Genomic DNA, 25,531 nt, shown 5'->3' on the forward strand with positions numbered 1-25,531 from the left:
AACCTTTGTTGCATCCAATAATGTCCAATGTCTGGGAAGAAACAGTGTTGACAGTCCCTCCTGAAAACGTCGGAGATGTTCAAAAATACAGTAAAGGTTCGCTATCTATGCTAGCTTTTGATTGACGTTGGAGAGAGACTGAGTTGAGAAATAAGACCAAGGGTACATATTGATATAGGAATGTATTAGATAAAATGTAAAGAAATATACAATGATAAGAGTACATTCATTTGTAAAAAAGGAATATATAACAGGATAGATAGGAAGTCCAAAGTGTTGGTACATATATGATTTTGGAATAGTTTTTTTTTCTTTAGGTATATAAACTTTGTATACATGCCAAAAGTCATATTATAATAAGCCCTGTGATGTAATATGATAATGTCTACCGATTTAACATAAGAACGTTAATAAATAAATAAAACTCAAAAAAAGGAAAGAAAACGTCGGATAAATTTCTCACCACCACCCTTTAGAAAGCAGTGGGAATCCACCCTTATTATTATAGAGGGAACATATTTTTGGAAACTGTGTAGGAGGGAGGAATTTGGCCTAGCCTTACAGTCCCCGCTTGAAAAACAAAATAACCTTCCCACCATGTTTCTTTCTGGGTCCATTTGACTCTCCAGACGCAGGAAGAAGAGCTATTCGGCAACAATGAAGAGAGCCCTGCCTTCAAGAATTTCCTGAGCTTGCTCGGAGATACCGTAACACTCCAGGACTTCAAGGGGTAGGAGAAAGAAACAGTTGCTTGCATGTATATGAGTATTTCTGTTTTCTGGGATTGAGCGCTGAGGGGAATTGCATAAATAACTGGTAACCAAGTAGTTAAAGACCCCAAGTTATGCCTGCTATTCTGTTGTTCAGACCTTTGGTTAGATTCCTCCCAGCCACAGCCTGTGTAACTGTAGCTCAGGGCTGCAAGGATGCCTTGGATTTTACACAATACGTGTGGTATAAAAGGATTCTGCATATTGTTTCCTTGGAGAAGCTAACTCGTGAACCAAGGGCTCTGCTGCTCCACAAGATTTTGCAGCCATATGGGGGATTTTTAATTTATTTTTCAACATATATGAACACTCACACAATGGAGCACCTTGTTCCAGCCCAGTCACATTTTATGTGAAACATATTGTTGAATTTTAATTTAAAAATGTTTCAGCTCTAGATTCATCTACACACGCACATACGTCTGTTCATTCACTGACAGATTCAGGATGGGAGTAACTGTACCGTCAACCCAATGGCAATGTGACAATTTAGAGGGGAAAGCTTCACTTAAATTAATTGGTGATTTGGCTTAACCCCACCTTAACATCCTTCAATTTCTGTCTGCCGCCCTAAACACACCTACTTGGGAATCAGCCCAACTGAACACACAGTGGGGTTTATTTCTGAGTAAACTCACATGGGTTAAAGAAAATGGGGAAACAGATAAGAAACAGGGAAATCCCTGAATCCTGACTTCTAACTCTATGCTTTTCTATTTAAAGGCTATTAGTAGTAGTTGTGTTTTTTTGAGGGGAGGAGGGGTTGGACTGTGGATATGGCATTGGGGAGGGACAGAGTTGCCAGCCCCCACTCTGCTTTTTCTTGGATCAAATTTGGATCCATTCTCAACTTCCCCCAAACAGCAGGAGATGCAGTCATGGATCTCAGATATTTCTTCCTTTTTAGCTGTCAATGACCTGGGCATGCAAGATTGCACTAACACACACACACCCTGCCCCTGCCACCCCTCATTGATGAAATCAGTATTATTGTAAAAGGTAAAGGTAAAGGGACCCCTGACCATTAGGTCCAGTCATGACCAACTCTGGGGCTGCGGCACTCATCTCGCTTTATTGGCCGAGGGAGCCGGCGTACAGCTTCCGGGACATGTGGCCAGCATGACTAAGCTGCTTCTGGCGAACCAGAGCAGCGCACGGAAACACCATTTACCTTCCTGCTGGAGTGATACCTATTCGTCTACTTGCACTTTGTGCTTTTGAACTGCTAGGTGGGCAGGAGCAGGGACCGAGCAACGGGAGCTCACCCCGTCGCGGGGATTCGAACTGCTGACCTTTTGATTGGCAAGTCCTAGGCTCTGTGGTTTAACCCACAGCGCCATCCACTTCCCTTCAGTATTATTGTACTTGGTGTCAAAGGTCTGTTTTATTCTTCTTTCCAGCTTTCGCGGTGGTCTCGATGTCACTCACGGCCAGACAGGCACGGAGTCTGTGTACACGGTGTTCAGGGACAGAGAGATTATGTTTCACGTCTCTACCAAACTCCCTTTCACTGAGGGAGACACGCAGCAGGTAACAGAGCCTTGTTTCTTTGGGTATAACATCAAGTGGTGCTAAAAGCCCCATGGCAGAACTTGTGTCTCTCTCTGTGTCTGTGAGAGAGACTTGGCCTTCATTAAGTGCCCCAGGGGTTCGAGAAAAGGTGAGAATTGCTTTCCACCAGGGTACCAATGGCCTGACTGGCCAACTTCGCACAAGTCTCGTGGAAGACCGAAGCAAGCTTGTTTTCTACCAGAGAAACCCAAGAAAGGAAAACAAGTGTTCCACAGAGTTGCAAAGGGGGCTAGACCTAGATACACCATTTGAAAATCTTTCCATCCACTCCTAAGGACCCTCATGTACACCCTTCTCTTTTTGTAAATCTTTTCAGCTTCAGAGAAAGCGACACATTGGCAACGACATTGTGGCAATTATATTTCAAGAAGAAAACACTCCCTTTGTTCCAGACATGATTGCCTCGAATTTCCTCCATGCCTACATTGTTGTGCAGGCAGAAAACCCTGAAGCAGACAGTGCATCTTACAAAGTAAGAGGACTGGGTGGTTCCTCTCTCTCTCTCTCTCTCTCTCTCTCTCTCTCTGCATCTGTTTTTAGATCTGACAAATAACTGCTTTGGGAGCTTGTGTAAAGTGTACCTGCTTGGCCAGAGATAAAGAGTTCCTGCTAAGCCTCTTCGAAAATGGTTATTTGTTCTCTGAGAGGCAGCTGGCGCTCACCACGTTGCCGCCGCTCCAGAGGGCGAAGCTATTAGCCTATCTGCGAGTTTGCAGCAAAATTCATTAAGCGCACCGAGTCTGCGTGCGTCTCTCGTGTCTGTCCTTGAAGCGCGGGCGGATTCAATCCGAGCAAAGGTGGCCTAGCAGGTGGCCGGCAGGACGCTCGCTTCCTTGCGCTCCCAGCTTTGGCCGTGTTAATATTTGCAGTCAGCAAGAGATCAATTCTGTCTTCCGTGGGTTATTTATGGCCCCCTGTGTTTGCCCGGTGGATTAAGATGGCCCTCTGTGGAACACCAAGGGCACTTTCACGAAGTGGCTAACTAAACTATGGCGCTCACTCCCATGGGAGGAAGGGATGGTGGCCAAATTGGATGGCCTTAAAAGAGGATGGGACAAATTCAGGCAGGAGAGGGCTATTGATGGCTACCAGCCACAATGGCTGTGCTGTGCCCCCACTCTCAGAGGCATTACAGTGGTACCTCGGGTTACAGACGCTTCAGGTTACATACACTTCTGGCTACAGACTCCGCTAACCCAGAAATAGTACCTTGGGTTAAGAACTTTGCTTCAGGATGAGAACAGAAATCGCATGGTGGCAGTGCAGCAGCAGCGGGAGGCAGTGGCGTAGCGTGGGTTGTCAGCACCCGGGGCAAGGCAAGTAATTTGCGCCCCCTAACTCATGGATTTGCGCTCCCTAACCCGTGGATTTGCGCCCCCTAACCCTAACCCCCAGATGTTGTGCCCGATACGGCCGGCACCCCCTGCACCCCCCACGCTACGCCACTGGCGGGAGGCCCCATTAGCTAAAGTGGTACCTCAGGTTAAGAACAGTTTCAGGTTAAGAACGGACCTCCAGAACGAATTAAGTTCTTAACCGGAGGTACCACTGGAAACAGCAGGAGGGGAGAGTTCTCTCGCACCCATGTCCTGTTTGCAGGATTCCCATAGGGGCATCTGGCTGACAACTGTGAGGTCAGGAAGCTGGACTAGATGGGACATTGGCCTGATCCAGTAGCCTCTTCTTACGTTCTTTCTTTTCCCCCTGCCATTCAGCTTCATTTACCTCTTTATTCAGGTTTCGGGACATTGTACCTCCTCCTCCCTTGCCCTGTGCTGCTGATTTGTTATTCTGACGTTGATTGTTTTTCTGTTTTTTAAAATTTCTACTTATTTTAATTCTTACATTTTCGTAGCACTCCTTTAAGCCACAAACAGCTGGGATAGCTCAGTCGGTAGAGCATGAGACTCTTAATCTCAGGGTTGTGGGTTCGAGCCCCACACTGGGCAAAAGATCCCTGCATTGCAGGGGGTTGGACTAGATGACCCTCGTGGTCCCTTCAAACTCTATGATTCTATATATATTTAAAGCACTCTTATTCCACTTCAAGGCCCCAGCTGAGGTTGGTGGGGCAGTGCCCTATTTGTTGCAATGGACCAGCCTCTGCTGAAGGCAGTACTTCTGTTTGTGCATTCTGGGTGCTCAATTTTTCTCTATCCGACTTTGTGCATTTATTCCCTGTGCTTTCCTACCCCCCCACCCCCCATATAGGCTTTCAAATGTGTTTTTGCTTCATCCCGCATAGGTGGCTGTAACTGCACGAGAAGATGTCCCTGCGTTTGGTCCTCCGCTGCCAAACCCTTCTGTATTTCAAAAAGTAAGGAACGTTTACTAGCTTGCGGGCTAAATAGACCTCCTGCTTGTTTTCCCTGCAGGGACAATTGATGAGGATTATTTAGAGAATTTGTTTCCTGCTCTTCAGCCAAAACGGCTCCCAGAGTGGCTTACTTAAAATCAATTAAAGCAAGACAGTCTCTGCTTGCGGGCTTGTAATCCCCAAAAAACAACAACAACCCATGACACACAAGGGGAAGGGACAGGCGGAGAAGAAAGGGGGAAATCAAACTCAGGTACAAGTTTTTAACCTGGTGCATCCCATAATGAGCAGTTGGTGCCTGATGGAGCTGGTCTTCCAGCAAAGCTGGTGGGAGGAGCTCTGCTTTCTACGTCTCCCACTGAGGCAGTCTGATGGAATGACTGCTCTCAGCTACTTATTTCCCATGAAAGTGGTAGGGGGACATTTTCAGTGACTTGGCGGAGGTGGGGTACACTGGGCAAAATCTATCTCTATTCCCCCCCCCATTGTAAGATGGCAGAGACTTAACATCCCCACCCCCTTTAAGCTTCTGACACTGATGTCAGAAGGCGAAGATTGGGAGGAGAGGTGGGATGCTGAAGAGGCAACGGGGTTTTGTGAGCAGGGAGAGCGGGTGACAGAGAGCAGTTCAGCCTCCGAGGCTGAAGCAGAGGAGGGCAGGGCTAGAGGCTGCTGAAGTATTTGAGGAGTCTCCTTCTCCTGCAGCGACAAGCTCTGCTCTTTCTCCTGGTCTCCAAGAACCCACAGAGTAATGTGGAGGGTGGAACAGAGGTCAGAGGTGGGTAGACACAGTTTGAGACTGTTTAGGAAACATCCGGGAGAAGAGGAGCCTTAGAGAGGGAGGAAGGCAGGGGCCCTCAGTCCTGGAAACTGCTTCACAGGGGCAAGACCTGCTGGGAAAGCTTGTTGAGTTGTACGTTGCTTCCTCGAATAAGAGCCAGATTCATGACAATGGAGCCCTGCATCTTTCGTGCTGACTCCAGCCCTGACACTATGCAATGTTCCTAAGATTCACTGCCAATCTAGTGTGCTGCTGCATGAGAGATGGGGTGTGTGTTCTGTCTTGTCCTTTGCCTCGGGCAGCAAAATTCCATAGGCTGGCTCCAGGGGCCAATAATATTACTGCAGCGGTGAATCCTTGGCTTTGGGACTCTGGAAGTGTGGTGTAGTGATTAGAATGTTGGACCTGTGAGACCATTGTTCAAATATTCCCCGCTTGGCCATGAAGCTGACTGGGTGACCCTGGGCTGCACTCAATGTCTCTCTGCCTAACCTTTACCTCACAGGATTTGCTGTGAGCCTAATATGGAAGGAGGGAGCAAACATGTACACCACTTTGAGCACTTTGGAGAAATGTCAGGGTATAAATGCAATAAAAGGGAACCCTGACCATTAGGTCCAGTCGTGACCGACTCTGGGGTTGCGTGCTCATCTCACTCTATAGGCCGAGGGAGCCGGCGTTTGTCCGCAGACAGCTTCTGGGTCATGTGGCCAGCATGACTAAGCCGCTTCTGGTGAACCAGAGCAGCGCATGCAAATGCCGTTTACCTTCCCGTCGGAGCGGTACCTATTTATCTACTTGAACTTTGATGTGCTTTCGAACTGCTAGGTGGGCAGGAGCAGGGACCGAGCAACAGGAGCTCACCCCGTCACGGGGATTCGAACCGCCGACCTTCTGATCGTCAAGTCCTAGGCTCTGTGGTTTAACCCACAGCGCCACCCGCGTCCCATAAATGCAATAAGAAACACAAATAAATAAGGATTTGGAAACTGTAGCCATGATCACTGGAGATTGCATCCAAAGAATATGAAATGGGCGTGGAGTTTCCAGCTTTCTTTCTGAGCCATTCCTCCACTCCTTTATTTTCTCTCCTCCAGAACTCAGAATTTCGAGAGTTTCTCCTCACCAAACTGATCAACGCAGAGAACGCCTGTTGCAAATCAGACAAGTTTGCAAAGCTCGAGGTAAGTCGGGTTGAGCAGATTAGCAGGTGGAGGACCTCTTCACCTCAAATACTTCTTGCTTTGGAAACTCAGGTCATATCTGTTTATGAGGCGGTTATATGACCACAAGTTCTGCATTCATCCTGATTCCCTTGCAGAACATCTTCCCATTAGTCATTCCTTCTTCCCACACTTTTCAAAACATTTCCTTTTCACTTTGCAAACCACAACAAAGTCTGGTTCTTTTTAAAAAGTAGATTTGTTGCATCCAGGTAACCCAGCCAGATGGGTGGGGTATAAATAATATATTATTATTATTATTATTATTATTATTATTATTATTATTATTATTAATGTTATGTACTGAAGTTCTCACCCTGGGCCAGCAGGGGGGTATTGTAGATAGTTATGCAAATGAAGGATCGAAAGTGACATTCAGTGATTGGATAGTTTTAGAAAGTTGTTACAGTAACATGGTACTGGAGCTCTATATAAGCAGGCTGACTGAGCCCTTCAGTTCAGTTCTGTCCTGGCCTGCGAATAAACAAGAGCTGTTTGAAGAATTGCTGTGTCGTCTGATATGTTCACCCACAACTTAACAGTTGTTATTATTATACCCTTTCATTCACCTTAAAGGAGCCAAGCTAAAGTTTTAGTATGTATTTGAATCCCACCTGAAAAACACTGGCAGTCTGGAGGCACATTTATACAGCCTGTTTTTCAAGTAAATACCTTTAAGTTCTTCAGATAATTTTTTTCCAAATATTGTTGAGCTTCTTGCCTTTTACTCTACCAGTCCCAATGGCCACCAGCAACCACTGGAAATATTAATAAATTCCCCATGTAGCCTATCATTATTAGGGCTGTCACTTGCTCAAATAATTCCTAGCATATTAGTTATATGAGCCTTAGAGTGCAATCTTCTCAGGGAAGTGTGTATAGGTTTCCACTTTGTGTGTGCGTATACTCACCAATTAAACTTTGCCCTCCCTGATTAAAATTACCTCCCACTGATTAATCCACAAAGCTTTAGTTGATTAATCTTGCTTCATCTGCAGATTAAAGCTTGCAGCTCTATTAATTACATACTTATCGCCAATTAACGGCTGAGCTGCATACAGGAGGGCTCAGTTTCCTGAAACAAATCTGATGGTTTCTCTTCATTCTGAAACCCCATGAGCTCTTGCTTTTTCACTGCTCTATAGTTGTCCCAGGTGAAATTTCCACCAGTGGGGCGCTGGGTCATTACAATGAATAATAATAATAATAATAATAATAATAATAATAATAATAATAATAATAATATATTTATACACACTCGGGTGGCTCCCAACAGAATACTAAAAACACAATAAAAGATCAAACATTAAAAACTTCCCTAAACAGGGCTGCCTTCAGATGTCTTCTAAAAGTCAGGTAGTGGTTTATTTCCTTGACATCTGATGGGAGGGCGTTACACAGGGTGGGCACCACTACCGAGAAGGCCCTCTGTGTGGTTCCCTGCAACCTCACTTCTCGCAGGGAGGGAACCACCAGAAGGCCCTTGGAGCTGGACCTCTGTGTCTGGGCTGGGGGTGGAGACGCTCCCTCAGGTATGAAGCCTACTCAACCTACTCATCTGCCAGTCTGCCAGCCCTCACCTGCCTAACTTCTTACTTGCCACCAGCCCAGGGGGTTGGCATGGGCTGTCAGCTTCCTCCTCCTCCTTAATCTCAGCGTTCCTCTTGTGGAACTCACCAGAGAGGAAGAGGACAGGGATGAAACTAGAATGAGCATACTCTGCTGGCCATTGGCTTCTTTGCCACTTACTGGTGGTCTCCCTGCCTTCTCCTTCTAGTTTTGTCCCCATCCTCCTCCTTGCTGAGCTCTACAAGGGAAAACAGAGACTAAGGAGGAAGGTACTGAGATACCATCTCCTGGAATGGTTGTAAGTATGAAGGCAGGCAGGCAGGCAGGCAGGAGGCAGCTGAAGGGCAGGATGAGGCTGGGGGGACACCATCCCAGTCACTCTTTTAAATATTTATACTTTTCAGGTTTATACATTTCACTGATTTTGAAATCATTTTGACATTTCAAAACTTGACTTCTTTCCCCCTCTTTCTGCAGTTCCTTAAATTTATTTTTAACATCTTCTGCATATCCTAATTAACTTATTTTGCTCATTTATTCATCATCTCTCTCTCTCTCTCTATATATATATATATACACTCTTATAAGAGTATAACTGCAGGTTATTACAAAAATCTGCCAATGTTTTTTATCTGTTTTCAGTTTATCTGTAAATATTCAACGAACCATTTCCATTCTTTTATAAAAAAAGTTTGTTATCTTGAATTCTTCTTCTTCCAATAAGTTTCACCATTTCTGCATATTCCATAAGTTTTTGTCTCTGTTCTTCCTTTGCTGGGACTTCTTCTTCTTTCCATTTCTGAGCAAGTAACATTCTTGCCACTGAAGTAGCATACATAAATAAGTTTCTACAAAGTTTAGGTAGGTCCGTTCCTTTAATTCCCCAAAGAAAAGCTTCTGGTTTGCTTTTATTTTTTTACAAACACTATTTTAAACATCCTTTTCATTTCATTATATATCATTTCCCAGTAAGCCACCATCCCATTCACTCTAACGGAACCACCTCTAGGGGCTATGAGGCCACCCATAGCCTCTGGATTCCTCTTTGCCGAGGCTGTTACAGCATCATGAGAACCCAACCTATCAATGCATTGCTACTATGCCCATGATCAGTTGTACCTTTAAAAGCCATTGTTGCCTCCCAACATGCTTTCAGGACCGGACGCGAGCTGCCCTCTTGGACAACCTCCATGACGATCTCCATATCCACACACAAATGATGTTGGGCTTGGGCTCTGAGGAGGACAAGCTGGAGAATGGGGCCCATGGAGGATTCTTGGAATCATTTAAGGTAACGGAGAAGCTTTGTTCTCGATTTCCGGTTTTCGTCAGGTCTGGGGCCTAGACTGCGGTGTGGGGGAAAGGGTTGAAGCTAGGACTGTGCACCAGATCTGGGCAAATCCAAGATCTTGAACCAAAATAGGCTGATATGGGATTTGGTCAAATTGGACTGAGGCAGCCTCATGTTGCCTGCAATTGGATCGGGTCCACTTGGAGCAGTCCAGTGCTGTAAAAAGGGGGCGGAGGGGTGTCTGGCGGCAAGGAGAGAATCATAGAATGTTTGGAATTGTGGTCCAAATTTGACCCAAATTTGGGGAACTCTGGTGTAAACTATACTGAACTAGATGGGCCAGTAATGTGATTCACAAAGGCAGCTTCCAAATAAGGCCATGGGGTGGGATCCTTTCTTCCTAGATCCCCGGCCTTTTCCTGCGCACCACACTATCTCCCCAGCTACAGCTGCTTGCAACATCTCCCAAAACCTTTGTCAGAAAGGACCATTTCGTTACAAGATACCCGCCCCCCCCCCCGGAGACATGCTAACGCTTCTCTCTAATGCCTTCTCCGCGTTGATATGAAATTGGATTTCCTTGCTCTTTTGGCATTTCAGGGTGTCCCAGGGCTTGCGAGGAAAACAACTGTCGAAATAATTTTGCAGCTGCCTTTTTACCTCTGGACAGCTCTGCTGGTCTGTTTGATAGCTTATTTACTTCTCAGCGTGTTTCCCGTGTAGATATGTAATGGGACGAGAGACGGGGAAACAGACGGGTATCTCTCTCCCCTCCTCCTCCAGGACGCAGCAAGGAATCACAGAAGTTCATTTTCACTTTGTTGCCACTTTCACAGACTGAGGGAATCAGATTTTTCTTTCCAGTTAATCTTCAGGGGCTGTTGTTTCCTGGTACTGGATTGTCCTCAGTCTAGAAATGGGGGAGGAATTTGATTCAGTTCGCCCTTAAAGGCTCATCTACCTCATTCACGCTTTTCGAAACAATATGCAAACCGAAACGACCTTGTTTTTTTGAAATTTTGCAAGGCCAGCCAGAAAAAAATGTCCAAGAATGCATGTACCACTGTGAAAGTGTGCATGTAAGAAAATGCAGATATGGGTGAAAATAACAGAAGTGCATTACATAGGGGGAAATGGGATACAAGCAGAATTCCACACAAAAATGCGAATCAGTTTTCACAAAGTCTTTAAAAACAAACAAATCACAAACTGATGTGGAAATGTGGAGAAATGAACTTGAGATTTAGAAATTGAGGAACGCTTCCCAGTCTTTCCTTGAATGGCCTTCAAGGAGTGCCTTCACTTGTGGATTCCTGGATTTTGTTTTCTGAAGCAGAGCAGACAACTTAAGAATGCTCTATTCTTTTATTGATTTCCGCCACTCCACCCAAAATAAATCTGCGTGTGAACAGTTTCCAATTCCTTCATTTACATCTCTTCCACGCATTTCCCCACCGCTCTATTGCCCATATAAAACATGGTTTAAAAAAGTAATATTGATATTATATTCATGGCTGCGTAGAGATTCTCAGTGGGCAGTACATTTTACTAATTCCTTTTGTGCTTTAATAAAACTCTACAAAGATGCAGTCTTGGCGTGATTGAATAGATGCAGTTTTGTGAAGATATTTATTGAATGCTTTGACCTTGAAAACCCTTAATGGGTTGAGATGGAGGTGGTTTGGGGGCAGCATGACCAGTTTGACCAAACTGGACGCCATGCTGCAGGAGGCGCCAAAACAATCCTGTAGAATGGGGCACGAGAGGCAGGGGGAGCTGGATTCTAGCATTGCACAGGGCACCACTGAAATTTGTCCATCACTGCTCAGGACCACAATATTTGAAGGAGAGCCTCTTCCCATGTGCCTCTGCCTTGAGATTGTCATCGCTCAGCTAGTGAGGCATGCTTGGGTGGCTGGAAGGAAAAGGGTGTTTTTCAACATAGGCCACTACAACCCATTGCCTACACACCCCAAAAGAAGCTTGCAGCAATTCTACCTGTGACATGCAAGCTTCAAGACCAGCTTGCAATTGCATCATGCATCAGTGGCTGACTAAAGACATGGAAAGTTGCTGGCCAATTGCAAACGCTTCTGTTCTGAAATTCAGAAGCTTTATTCTAGAGAAGTTGGTATTCAGCAAGAGTGGAATTCAGGGCAGAGCAGGAACAATAAAAACATCTAATGTTGGGAGGTAGAGGGGGGAGGACTATTAAGAACATAATAAAAGCCTATTGGATCAGGACAATGGCCTACCCAGTCCAGCATTCTGTTCACACAGCGGCCAACCAGATATGCTTGCCAGAAATACAGAGAATCCCAACTCATGTGTTTGTGTTCAAGCATCGATTTCCCCTTCTCTCTCTGTTATATGTACAGAATACTAATAAACCGCAAACTGATCTTGTGTTCAGTGTTGATTTGTTTCGAGAACAATCAGACGTGTGTATTGGTGTCTATGAAATGTGTGCAACTAGCTCTTGTTTTGATTTGAGCCATTCTGAAATAAGTAGCCCATCATTCACAGGGCTCATAAAACCTACAGAAGACAAGGGAGCTGATGCAAGAGAGCAGGGAAGTTTGGGTTCAGCAGGCTGATGAGGTCGCCACCAAGGGGCAATCCTGGATTACGAGGCAGAGGCAGAACCTGGTGTGACCTGGGAGAAGTCACAGAAGTATAGGGCTGAGGAAGAGACAGTCAACCTTGGCTGAAATCCTCCCAGTGAACGACAGCCCACCTCCTTCTGAGGCAGCACGTTGTATTGCCAATCAGATCCTACTTTTGGAAACTTTCTCCTAAAGTTGAGCTGAAATCTTTATCCCTTCAATTTCCACCCATTTCTAACCTTGCCTTTTGGAGTGACAGAGGAGGGGTTACCATGATGTGACCTTGAAAGGCTGTGACCTTGGAAGATGGGGGACTCTCCTTCATTGGAGGTTTTTAAGCAGAGGTTGGGTGGGCACTTGTCATGGATTCTTTAGCTACGATCCTTGTGTTGCTGGGCTTGGACTAGATGAACCTTGGGGTCCCTCTGTGATTCTATGACTGCTCACCAACAGTCCTTTAATGGTCTTCCCTTTGAGATCCAGAGATGACCAGGGACTGCTCCATCAACCTAGCTGCAGCATGCATAGGGAATCCTCGTAAGATTCTCAATGTATGCTGCTTGAGGAGTAGGGCCAGAGGTATCTTTGCACATGTGCACACTCTCTCCCAATGCCAGTGTGGGGTTACCATCATCCACCCAGAGATTCTCATACCCACAGAAAGCTCTCCAGCTGCTACCAGTCAATGCAGAGATAATACTGAGCTAGATAGATCAAGGGTCTGACTGCCTTAGACTAAGACAGCTTCCTGTTATGAAATGCTTGCCAACTTATGCCAGGAGATGAATGGAGGAAATGATCTGTTAATGCTTCTTGAGCTATCAGCAAAACTACTGGCAACGACATCCTCTGGGAGCCACTCTGCAACTCATGGAGGGAGCATGGCGTACCCCCAGTTCATGGGCAACATTTAGCTCTGCTTCCCCCTTGCAACTGGATCAGGTGGAGCACAGTTGTCTGGAGAAGGCAGAACCATAGAATTGTAGAGTTGGGAGGGACCCCCAGGGTAATCTAGTCCAACCCCTAGTGGTGCTTGAGGTCCAACAAGCTGAAACTGAATCCTGACAAGATGGAGGTGCTGTGGATTGGTAGATCTGGGGTCCAGGAACTGCACTCCCCCTGAAGGACCAGGCATATAGTCTGGGGGGTCCTCCTGTCTCCTGCTTTGACCATTGAGGCCCAAGTGGCTTCACTGCCTGTTTCCATCTCCCCCTGGATTGCTAGCTAAGGCTGTTCCTGAGCTTGCAAAAACAACCCATCCTGTGGAAGCCTCCTAGTTAGATTACTGTTGAATACTCTCTGTGGGGCTGCCCTCAAGGATGGTCTGCTGATTGCAGCTGGTGCAAAATGCAGGTGCTGGAGCATCAAGCAGTTTGGCTGCCTGGAACACATAACACTGGGTCCTAAAAGGTTTCCACTAGTTGCCCATATGCCCCAAGACCATCTCTCTGAACTGAATGGCTTAGGAACCAGCTTTTATTTATTTTATTTTTTTGGAAGCACAACACTGTAACGTTAGCCAGATGTGGACTGGAATAAAAATCCCATTAAGGACCTCTCAAAGACTAGCAATGAGGGAGCCATTTCCTTAGGAAAGGAGTTCCAAAGTGCAGGGGCACCACCCAAAACGGTTTGTTTGTTTTTTGCCTGTGGTACACCGTACACATCAGTTTAGAGCTGTCACTGGTAGCCCAGACGTCAGGGTATTTGATGCAGATCTTAGGTTGGACAGGCTCCTACAGGGCCAAGCATGTGCTCCTGTGCGCTGCTAAAGCATCACACAAAAATAATCTCAATGCAGTCATACTATGAGTATATTGAGAATGCACTCCTGCAAACCACCACACCAAAAGGATGGATATGCACAATGCTCTGTGCAGAGATACGCTTACTGGAGACTTGAGCACTCTGCAACACCATACCAACTGTCTAGTTACAGTAAACAACCAATCTCTTTAACTATTGCAGTGAGCGCTCCTGTCAGAGGAGTCAAGTTGCACCCAACATTGGGGGGCGGGCCGGGGGGCGCCACACACATGTGATGTCTCAAGCATTGCGCAATGCATGATGCGCATCAGGAGGAGGTCAATAGTGGGAGGAGGCAAGGCCCAGCGAGGCCCAGCGAGGGTCACTGAGGCCACGAGGCTCGCCACGAGACCCAGCCCCTCAAGCTTGGGGCGGGGGCAGGGCTCAGCCCAATCCCGACAGACTTCTTTAGGGGGGAGGGGAGGCTGAAGACACTTCAGCCCTATGGAGTTGGTGCCTATGGCTCCTGTTAACCTATTACGAACATAATTTGTACACTGCCTTTCATTTCATGAAGAAATTCCAAGGCAGCTCACAAACGAAAAAATAACAAGAATCAAACTAATGATAAAAGAATACAGGTACCCTTCATTAATACAGATACTCAAGCAAGAACACCAGAGCATCTTAACTGTTAAAACAACAGCCAAAGGAAGAGCTTCAAGTCAGGGGATGCTTATCTAAACAGGTGTGTCTTAAAGAGTTGGTAGAATGTCAGTAAATATGAGGACTCCTGTATTTTGGGGGATCCAGCCAGTCAGCCACACCCTTTCCCACACTACTCTATTCCTATTCTGCATTTCATGCCCACTGAGCATGCATGATCTACATTTGGCAGCTGCTCTTTTCACTCCTTAGTATTTCCCCCATAAATATTTTTGTACTGCTACAAACCTGTATTAACCCCCCCCCAACCTCCCGATACCACCCTCTTATGTACTGATAATGTGGTTTCGGGTTGTTGTTTTTTTGGGTGACTTAAGACCCACAGTTTGCAATGTGTAGATTTGTTGTTGTTGTGTTGTTGTTTAGTTATTTAGTTGTGTCCGACTCTTCGTGACCCCATGGACCAGAGCATGCCAGGCACTCCTGTCTTCCACTGCCTCCCGCAGTTTGGTCAAACTCATGCTGGTAGCTTCAAGAACACTGTCCAGCCATCTTGTCCTCTGTCGTCCCCTTCTCCCTGCGCCCTTCATCTTTCCCAACATCAGTGTCTTTTCCAGGGAGTCTTCTCTTCTCATGAGGTGGCCAAAGTATTGGAGCCTCAGCTTCACGATCTGTCCTTCCAGTGAGATACTATAGTACAAAATCGTGACGTTATTTCAAATGGTAAATTGTGGCAAATTTCTGATCAAGACCTTAACTTTCCAATTCTTCTTGTCACCCCTTGCCAGAGAGCCATCCGGGTCCGCAGTCACTCCATGGAAACCATGGTTGGGAGTCAGAAGAAGCATCAGAGCGGAGGAATCCCTGGTAGCTTGAGCGGAGGGATTGCGCACAACAGTGGCGAAATAACGAAGGCCACCTTTTCTGTAAGTGCAGTACAACTAGGGTGTGTCCACCCCTTGCTTGTGGCGGAACCTGGCTCTGCGCAGCACTGACTGGCTGGCAGCCATGCCATCACTGTCGGAAATCAAGCCTTTATCAGGAGAAACTGGCAACTCTCCCAGGCACCCGGCTTGGTCTCCTGTTGACCTCCCTGTCTGCTTTCCCGGCAAGATCCAGGCAGAGGTCGCGATAGGCGATCCTTCTCAGTGTAAGAAGAACACCCCCCTCTTTCCTGCCCCCCCCCAGGCAGGGGAAAGAGATAGACAGAAACGTATTTACATGCCTTTATTTCTGTCTTTGCAGCGTTACAGAAAACATGACTGCTCTCTTCAAACTCCAGCAGTCGAGAGAGTACAAACACTTCCTGTCCAGCTCATATTACACTCTGAGCTAATTCCGGTGCCCTCTGCACTGTGAATTGACTGTCCCTCTGTTTCCCACGGAACAGTCCCAACATTCCCATTATGTTTTGCTTTCAAGCTAGCAGCTCGCGGCTGCATTGCTTCAATATCGTAACAATCACAACCTCTTCTTCTCTGTGTGTTTCAAAACGTTCATTCCATTCCCCAGTCCAAAAAGGAGATGTACTCTTGATTGCATAAACCAAGTGTGTTTGTGTGTACAACAGTATCTTATGCAGTTATGGAAGATTTGGGGTATGTTTGGGATTATTTTATAGTCTTATATGCATTGCCAGTATGTAAAATAAAAAAATTAAGATTGCTGTGCAGTTCACAGGCAACTGTGAGCCTGGTAAAAGGGTTATAATTTTGTTTGCCTGTCTCCTCAGCCTCCGGTATCAGCAGCTACAGCCAAGAACCAGTCCAGGAGTCCTATAAAGAGGCGGTCAGGGCTGTTCCCTCGTCTGCACACTGGATCAGAGAGCCAGTCAGAGCCTCGGACTCGATGGTAACTAGCTCAGAACAGATGGATAGTTCTGGTGCAGTGCATTTCTGGAGCCATTGCAATACAGTGGTACCTCTGGTTTTGAACTTAATTCATTCCGGAGATCCGTTCTTAACCTGAAACTATTCTTAATCTGAGGTACCACTTTAGCTAATGGGGCCTCCCTCCGCCGCGCCGCCGTTGTGCGATTTCTGTTCTCATCCTGGGGCTAACCTGAGGTACTACTTCTGGGTTAGTAGAGTCTGTAACCCGAGGTGTTTGTAACCCGAGGTACCACTGTATGTTTTATTTTCGTTGTAGCCATATAGCTTTCAAACTCTGCTGCCCCTGGAACAACATGAAAATTGTTGAGGGTTGAGGCAGACATCTTAACGATTTTCCCATTTGTTTAGTAGTTGTAATTAGTTGTGCTGGATGCTAGCGTGTTTACATTTATATATGTGTTTACTAGGAGCTGCACCCAGCTCCACCTGATCGCCACCTCTCATCTCATGAAAGCCACTCTTCCTCTCACCCCATACTCTTTGCCAAAGCCACCCTTCTCTTGACACCTCACAAAAAAAAACCCTTCCCTTAGACTTTGCAATACCTCCACTCACTGGCCTGGGGCACCAGGCTGCTTATTCATATGACTTACTTGCTGGATTGCCTCCACCTCTGGTTCCCTTCTCCTCACCCTCCTATACTGCTGCTATGGCTCTGCAGCTCTGAGAGATCACTTTGTTGTCATGCTGTAGTTTGCAGTGACACCTGTTGGCAGCCATGTGAACTGCAGCATGACAACATCATTAGCAAAACATTATTAGTAGAGATATTCCTCACCTTCCTGCCAGCCACAAATTTATTCCTCTGAGGAAGGCAGAGATTCCCACCTCATCACTTCTGCTCTTCCTCACTTCAGGGACAGATCTTTGGGTTCAAAGAGTGATGGAGCAGTTACTGTACTGACAGCTCTGTACACACTTATTTATGCTGTACCTACCCAGCCTTACAGCCACATTTAAGACCTGCTGGAACAGAATGTTAACGGTATGAGAAGGCAAGATAGATTTTTTTGAAAGTTATGCTACTCTAGTGTTTTGCTCTTTTCATAGTGACAGTGGCTCAGGAACACCAAAGACCCCTGAAGGAGGACACACCTCTCAAGAAATTAGGTCCGAGGCCTCTTCGAACCCAAGCTCTCCAGAGATCTGTCCCAACAAAGAGAGGTAAGTAAACACAAGTTGAAACTACATGGCTTCCCCCAAAGAATCCTGGGGGTTGTAGTTTGTAAAGGGTGCTGGGAACTATAGCTCTGTGAAGAGTAAACTACAGTTCCCAGGATTCGAGAGAGATTAATTGCTAAACCACTATAAAAACTATAGCTCTGGGAGGGGAATTGGAGTCTCCTAACAACTCTCAGCTACTCCTGAACAAACCACAGATCCCAGATCTGTGTCTGATGGAGGTTCTGGCTGTTTAAAAGTGGTATCATTGTGCTTTAATTGTATAGTGTGAATTTGTGGATACAACCCAAAGTCTGATCCGGGGGAGGGGGAGGGGGAGAACAAAAAAGAATGGCAGGTGAGCTTTGGAAACAAGATGGGGTATTACAAAACACCAAATCCTGGGGGAGGAATTCAGAGATGGAGATTTTTCTAAGCTCCATCACCATCATCGAGCTTTAATTTTCTGCCTTCTTCTCCTTTGACTTCCAGGCCATTTATTAAACTCAAAGAAAACGGAAGGTCAAACATCTCCCGTTCCTCCTCAAGTACCAGCAGCTTCAGCAGCACGGCAGGGGAGAGTGAAAATATGGAAGAATACGAAAGCCTGGTAATAATGCAGTTTTCGCTTCCCAATATTGCCTGGTCTCTCAGGGGGCCAATGTTCCCGAGCCGGTTGACATTTGCATAAACCAGGAGGCACACGGCTGCCCCCATCTTCTCCTTGGGCACAATATCATTTCAGCCTCTTAGTCTCGCAGCCACATACATCTCTCCGACACGCCAATGAGCCAGGGGTCGCCAGCCTTCTTGGCCCAGGGGTCGCATTTGAAATTGTCCTGCATGTCACAAAATGGCTGCCACGGGGCAAATTACAAAATGGCCAGTGTGGCGCATGTGGAACATTCCAAAATGGCTGCCGTGGTTTGTTTGGCATAATGAGTTTTGCATAGGAGAGGACCAGCCAGGCACGGATTAAGGGAAACAAACATTCCCTTGCGTGTTGTGGTTTTTGAGGGGATAGTCCCTGAGACCTTTTGTGGATACCGTAGGAGGAACTGGCCGGCACATGGGCACTTGCAGGCGCCGTGTTGGTGACCCCTGCCCCAATCACATAGTTCCCCCTCCTCAAAAATACTCCAGGAACAAAATGTGTGTTGCACTTTGCCATCAAGCCTCCAACTCTCTGCCTTTCCCTCAATCTCCCTCAGGGCAGCCAGCCTTCCACAGCGTCACCATTCAAGCAAGACGTCTTTGTCTACAGCCCTTCCCAAAGTAACGAGAATCCGGCTCTGGCATCTGCCGCCACACCGGTAATAATGAGCAGGAGCCCAACAGGTGAGTTGGGCAAAAGTTACCCAGATGGTATTAGTAGGAGCCTGGTGGTAGTTATGGCCTGCGCTGGGTTTCGGGCAGTGTGGGTGTTGAGCTGAGGGGGTGCAAAAATTGAGAAGATCCATAATTGAGAAGATCCATTTGGAGGTGCCAAGTTTGGGGCCCACTCACGTTACCAAAGATTACCAAAGTCCGCACCTGGTTATGGCAATGGATGTCTCATGACTCAGCTACATTAGTTTTTAAAAAAACCACCAGCATTTTGAATGCGTTATAAACATGCAACACCAGATGGTGCTGGAAAGCAAAGAAAAAATATTTGCGGTTTTCCATAGCGTTTTTTTTTTGTTAAAACGATTTAGTTTCTGGCTTATTTATAGCATCCCCCCCCCCCCCCGTGTAGATCCACCCTCAGTAAGACACGTTGGGTGGCAATTTTTTCCTTCTGTCCTCCACCTTTGAACTTGTACTTTTTTATATAGTTATCGGTCTGTGGGTGCTAAATGGTTGGGTTCAATAGATGTTCGAATTTAATTAGAGCTTGAGTGTGAAAAGGGAATGTCAGGTGTGTGTGTGTGTGTGTGTGTGTGTGATAGGTTGTGTAGCCCCACTTCGAAGCCCCTGAAAGTAACATGCGACTAAGTCAGACCCTGTATACTGAGTAGGATGCTAACTATTGCAAATCCAATGAAATCATCACGTGTAAGACAAGTGTAAAAGTTGATTAACTCCGGCTAATTTCCTTCATGGTTGTGATGGCCTGGGGATAATGATACATTAGTGCACCAAAAGGAGTACAGTGGTGCCTCGCAAGACGAAAAGAATCCGTTCCGCGAGTCTCTTTGTCTTGCGGTTTTTTCGTTTTGCGAAGCAAGCCCATTAGCGGCTTAGCGGATTAGCGCTATTAGCGGCTTAGCGGGCTTAGCGGATCAGCTGATAAGCGGCTTAGCGGCTTGGGAAAAAGGGGGGAGGAAACCCCCCCCGCAGGAACTCGCAAGACATTTTCGTCTTGCGAAGCAAGCCCATAGGAAATTCGTTTTGCGAAGCACCTCCAAAACGGAAAACCCTTTCGTCTAGCAGGTTTTCCGTCTTGCGAGGCATTCGTCTTGCGGGGCACCACTGTAGGGCCTTTGCCACCTTGAACTATTTAGAAAAAAGGTGGGCTGTAAATAATAGAATTGTAGAGTTCGAAGGCACCCTGAGGATCATCTAGTCCAACCCGCTGCAACGCAGGAATATGTAGCTGTCCCAAATGGACACCATGCTCTAACCAACTGAGCCATCTAAACTGACATGAAATGTACAGTGATAATAAGTAATAATAATTTTAAAAAATCAAGCAGAATCAGTGCACATGTAAGATCAGAATGTGCTGGGTTGTCTTGAAACCACCCTACTTATTTGTGACAAGTTTCCCTTAGCTCCCCATGAGGCTCTTACAGTGACAAAAATAGAAATTTGCTTCACTCGATTAACCAACTTGGATTGCTCTCGATGATTAGTAAGCACACCTGCATGGCTGTGGCGCTGTGGCAGAATCAGCATATATAAAAAAGGGTCTGTTTTGTCACATAGATCAACCTAGGAAAAAGAGGAAGATCTTCAGGTCTCCTTTCCTTCTCTCTCACCCTCATTTTATTTGTACCCCCTCCCACTCCTTTCATCAAAAATTTCAATAATTGGTTAAGCATTTCATTTTCGGTTGCTCTCCTCCTGACAATCAGATGTTCGCTTGTAAAAGATAATCACTGGAGAGTCCTACTTAGAAGTAAGCCCCAGTGAGCTTGAGCAGAACTTGCATTCAAGGAAGTGGGTTGAGACTGCAGCCATATTGCCTCTTTCCCTGGGCAATTATTTTTTTTTAATTATTATTATTATTATTATTATTATTATTATTATTATTATTATTATTTTATTTATACTTTTCAAGTTTATACATTTCACTAATTTTACAATCAAACTTGCCTTCCTTCCCCCTCTTTCTGTGGTTCCTTAAATTTGTTTTTAATATCTTCTGCATATCCAAATTAACTTAATTTGCTCATTTATTCGTCTTCTTTAAATATATGCTCTTATAAAACCGTAGGTTGTTACAGTAATCTTGCCAGTGTTTTTATCTGTTTACAATTTATCTGTAAAGATTCAATAATCCATTTTTTTTTTAATAAAAAAAATTGTTATCTTGATTTCTTCTTCTTCTGGTAAGTTTTGCCATTTCTGCATATTCCATAAATTTTTGTATCCATTCTTCATTTGCTGGGACTTTTCCTGGGCAATTCTTAACTAATCTGAAATAATGAAAGACTCTAATCCTGCGTACATCACAATAAAGTTAAAGCACATGGCTCCCCTCCCCCCAAATCCCGCAAACTGTAGTTTGTTAAAGGTGCTAGGAATAGTAGTTCTGTAAGGGGTAAACTACAGTTCCCGGGTTGGCTTGGGGAAAGTCATGTGAGCAGGGGGCCCTCCTCCCACTTCCAGGCCACCGCAAAATTAACACATTGTTGTTTCCATTTTAACAGTGGGCTTCTGTTAAACTAAACCGGTTCCAGTCTGGTTTAGATTCATTCCATTAAATCTGGGGTAGCCAAAATGGTGCCCTCTAGATGACTCCAACTCCTTTTATTCCCAGAAAGGAATGATCAGGGATGACAGGGGTTGTGATCCAGCGACATTTAGAGAGCACCTCATTGGCGACTCTTGAGTTCAATCATTTGAAGCAAACACCGTTTTTTTTCACTGGGTTATTATTATTATTTCAAACAGATATGAAGAGCAGGAATTCTCCGAGGTCAAATCTTAAATTTCGTTTTGATAAACTTAGCCATTCAAGTTCTGGCCCGGTAAGTTTGAACGTATCAATCAAGCCGTAGACTTAAGACATTGGTCAATCTACAGCTGGGGAACCTTTGGCCCTCTGGATGTTACAGGAACTACAACTCCCATCATCCCCTGCCATTAGCTGTGCCTGCTTGGGCTGATGGGAGTTGTAGTTCAGCAACATAAGAATATAAGAAGAGCCTGTACATTGGCCCGTCTAGTCATAGAATTAGAAGGACCCTGAGGACCATCTAGTCCAAAGCCTTGCAACTCAGGAATACACAGCTGTTCCATACAGGGATCGAACCTGCAACCTTGGTGTTACCAGCACCACGCTCTATCCAATTGAGCTATCCAGGCCCTGTTCTCACAGAGGCCAACCATATGTGTATGTCCCAAGGAGAGGCTCGCAAGCATGACATGAGTGAAGCAGCAATCTCCCCATCTTCAGTTCCCGGCAACTAGGATACAGAAAAGTTGGGAAAGGTTCAGAAAAGGGCCGCCAAATTGATCAAAGGGAATGGAGCAACTCCCCTAGGAAGGAACATTTGTGACTTTTTTTAGTTTAGAGAAAAGGCGGGTAAAAGGCAACAAGATTGAAGTTTAGGAAATTATGCATGGGCAGGAGAAACTGAATAGAGAAAACTTCTCCCCTCCGCAGTCTCTCATAACGCCGGAAGGCGTCCAAAGAAGATTGTGGAAGATAAAGGAAAGTTTTGCGCATAGTTAAACAATGGAACTCACTGCCACATGAGGCAGTGATGGCCACTAACTTGGACGGCTTTAAAATTCCTGGAGGTGAAGGCTATCAGTGGCTACTAACCACGATGGCAATGCTTCTAAGGACGTAATAGGAATAGCCCTCCTGGATCAGACCTGCCTTCACAGTGGCCAACCAGAAGGCTGTGGAAAACTAGACAGCGGAATACAAGTTCCATGACCCCATACTTCTGGCCATGCATGGGGTGGGTGGGGGCCAACGGGAGGTGGAGTCCACATGCCTGGAGGGCAACACATTGCTGCAATAGAGCAAATGAGGCCTGAAGTGAAGTCAGCCGATCCTTTTCCTTTCCTTGCAGACACATTAGCTGATGGATAAGACTACAGACCTCCCAAAAAGGTGAGTCGGTTGGGCCAAGGTCTCACAAAGATGGTCCTCCTGTTCCTTCTGTTTTCTGTTTTTGCAACCAGCAGGAGGTAAGAGGCAGGGGTGCTGAGGAGGGGGGTGGCAGGGGCTTCCCCACCCCAAATTTAAATGAAGGGGCCAGGTCCCCTCAAAGTTCTGTGGCAGCTGGGTACACGTGCTGCAGGGCATGCTGATGTTGTGTGCACACATCACGCACATTGCAGGGCATGCTAACGTCACGTGGCCCAGGGCCCCCCAACCACAGGGGCAAGGCAGTTCATGTGGGGTGAGGGAAGGCTGATTCTGTCCAGAACCCAGACTTGAACCCAGATTGAAGTTGATCCACATAACCAGTTACCACCCAGGAACGCTTGCAGTTGTTCCACCACAAACTATTGCAACACATTCTATGTAGGGCTACCTTTGAAGGTTGACTTGGAAACTACAACTAATCTAGAATGTGGCAGGTAGGCTGGTGACTGGGAGCGGTCGCCAGGACCATGTAGCACTGGCCCTAAAGGATCTACATTGGCTCCCAGTATGTTTCCGAGCACAATTCAAGGTGTTGGTGCTGACCTTTAAAGCCCTAAACGGCCTCGGTCCTGTATACCTGAAGGAGCGTCTCCACCCCCATCGTTCTGCCCAGACACTGAGGTCCAGCTCTGAAGGCCTTCTGGCAGTTCCCTCACTGCGAGAAGTGAGGTTACAGGGAACCGGGCGGAGGGCCTTCTCGGTAGTGGCGCCCGCCCTGTGGAATGCCCTGCCACCAGATGTCAAGGAAATAAACAACTATCTTACATTTAGAAGACATCTGAAGACAGCCCTGGTTTAAAGGAGATAAAGAACTACACAACCTGAAGGCAGCTCTGTAAAGGGATTTTTTTTAAAAAATGTTTAATGTATTATTATGTTTTTATGTGTGTTGGAAGCCGCCCAGAGTGATTGGGGCAATGCATTCAGATGGGCAGGGTACAAATAATAATAATAATAATAATAATAATAATAATAATAATAATAATAATAATAATACTTCTCCGCCGCCTTCCCCGCCAAAAATGGTATTGGTAACTGGCAGGTAATTACTGAACAGCATTAAGTTCATGGTGGGCTTTTCAAGGATCAGGTGCACAACAACCTTTTTAAAAGCAGCGGGTCCCACTCCATCATGCAGTGATACATTTGACTCAGTTCCTGTGTGCAGTGGCTAGGCCAGGGGTCTGCAACCCGCGGCTCCGGAGCCGCATGTGGCTCTTTTACACCTTTGCCGCGGCTCCGGGGCGGATACTAGCGAGGGGAGGGGGCGCATTGTGCGCCCCGAGACTCCCCACTGTGGCGGGCACTGTACTGGCTGTGATGTTGCATGGGGGCAGTGTGTGCGTTAGTCACACACCGTCCCGACGTCACCTTCCCGCCCGCTGTCAGATCGCGGCTCCAGAGATATATTTGTTTTAAATGTTGCAATGGTTTTGCGGCTCCCAGGTTTTTTCCCCCTTCGGAGACGGGTCCAAGTGGCTCTTTTTGTCTTAAAGGTTGCAGACCCCTGGGCTAGGGCTATCCTACAAGGAAACCATTGTACCACACACCATGTGGCAGCCATTTAATGCCATGTGCACGCCTCACTTTCTCAACATTTCAAATGCACCCACTGCCCCACTAAAGCTTGATGATCTCTGGACTAAGGCTTCCAACCCTGTGGACCTCTGATTGGGAGTAAGCCCCATTGCTATGCTGTGTGATGCCTTCTGCTGCAAAACAAATATACATTCAGTGTGAATATTATGTGTACCCCTGCCTAGCTAAGGACCATCTAATTTCTTTCCTCCTCTTTTCCAGGGCATTTCTGTCCGGGTTTTTCTTCCTTCCTTCCTGTTTTTCTTACGTGAAAACGCTCTTTTCGACTGACAACGTCCGCCCGCCACACTATGCGCCACTGCCACATATGAAATGTGCTTCACCCAGGCAGATGTTCCCGTACGACCCTGAGGGAGCTGCTACCTTGCCACGTCTCGGCTGGGATAGATGCCCCGGGAGATGAACCTGACAGGTTGTGGGACTCTCTTCCCTCGCCGACTCCTGTCTCTGCTCCGTCCCTCGTGATCCAAAGGACATCTGGGGAGAGGAGACGGGTTTGCTGCTGACATTATACTTGAACCCGCTTCTTACCTTGTTTCCGTTCAGTATTCTGAAATCTGCAAATCCAGTGTGCTCCTTGTCCTTAATCGTAGCTGTTTGACTGAAGGTCATGATCGCTGCTCTCCTGGTGATTTGAGAAAGTTACTTTGGTTTTTTAAAAATAATCACTCATAGTGATATTATAGGCTAATTTCTCCCCTTCCCAGGGCCTAAAGTCAAGTGTCCTTTTTCTAATGCAAATAGACTTGTTCTGCAAGTGGGACATCTTCCCCTTGAAAGACAGCCTCAGCCAATTCAGAATGTGGCATCATTTCTCCTTACTTAAGTCCTGCTCTACTCCTTATCTCTCTTCCCTTCCCAAGCCCAGTTCTAGAATATAAGAAGGGACTTGCTGGACCAAAGGTGTGTGTGGCCCAGTCCTCACCCTTCGGCAGCACCCTGCCTGGGAACCTGGGAGCCTAATTCAGCTACCGGAGCTGAAAACCAACAGCAAATTTCTCCTCCCCCACTGAAAGTGTCTAAT

The 25,531-nt window shown here is 46.3% G+C and overlaps 1 protein-coding gene and 1 long non-coding RNA gene across 11 annotated transcripts in view; one reads left to right on the forward strand and one right to left on the reverse strand.

Moving 5' to 3' along the window:
• RAP1GAP2 (RAP1 GTPase activating protein 2) overlaps nucleotides 1-25,113 on the forward strand; it is a 193,939-nt gene extending 168,826 nt beyond the window's left edge. For all 10 annotated transcript variants that reach the window (XM_082201232.1, XM_082201236.1, XM_082201233.1 and 7 more), the window contains 14 exons: nucleotides 630-730; nucleotides 2,171-2,300; nucleotides 2,659-2,814; nucleotides 4,588-4,659; nucleotides 6,538-6,624; nucleotides 9,389-9,523; nucleotides 15,330-15,467; nucleotides 16,274-16,392; nucleotides 17,484-17,597; nucleotides 18,087-18,204; nucleotides 18,806-18,932; nucleotides 21,696-21,772; nucleotides 22,829-22,869; nucleotides 24,709-25,113. In XM_082201232.1, coding sequence (XP_082057358.1) covers nucleotides 630-730; nucleotides 2,171-2,300; nucleotides 2,659-2,814; nucleotides 4,588-4,659; nucleotides 6,538-6,624; nucleotides 9,389-9,523; nucleotides 15,330-15,467; nucleotides 16,274-16,392; nucleotides 17,484-17,597; nucleotides 18,087-18,204; nucleotides 18,806-18,932; nucleotides 21,696-21,772; nucleotides 22,829-22,837 — 1,383 coding nt within the window. In that variant the 3' untranslated portion in view covers nucleotides 22,838-22,869; nucleotides 24,709-25,113. The remainder of the gene's footprint in view (nucleotides 1-629; nucleotides 731-2,170; nucleotides 2,301-2,658; nucleotides 2,815-4,587; nucleotides 4,660-6,537; nucleotides 6,625-9,388; nucleotides 9,524-15,329; nucleotides 15,468-16,273; nucleotides 16,393-17,483; nucleotides 17,598-18,086; nucleotides 18,205-18,805; nucleotides 18,933-21,695; nucleotides 21,773-22,828; nucleotides 22,870-24,708) is intronic.
• Nucleotides 14,348-17,477, reverse strand: LOC309519998. The gene is made up of 2 exons (XR_014214122.1): nucleotides 17,262-17,477; nucleotides 14,348-15,231 (listed from the first exon to the last, which is right to left on the reverse strand). It is a non-coding gene; the product is annotated as an uncharacterized lncRNA (long non-coding RNA).
• Nucleotides 25,114-25,531: the final 418 nt, after the last annotated feature.

The sequence above is a fragment of the Podarcis vaucheri genome, assembly GCF_965113315.1.
Source record: "Podarcis vaucheri genome assembly, chromosome: 15".
Lineage (NCBI taxonomy): Eukaryota > Metazoa > Chordata > Lepidosauria > Squamata > Lacertidae > Podarcis > Podarcis vaucheri.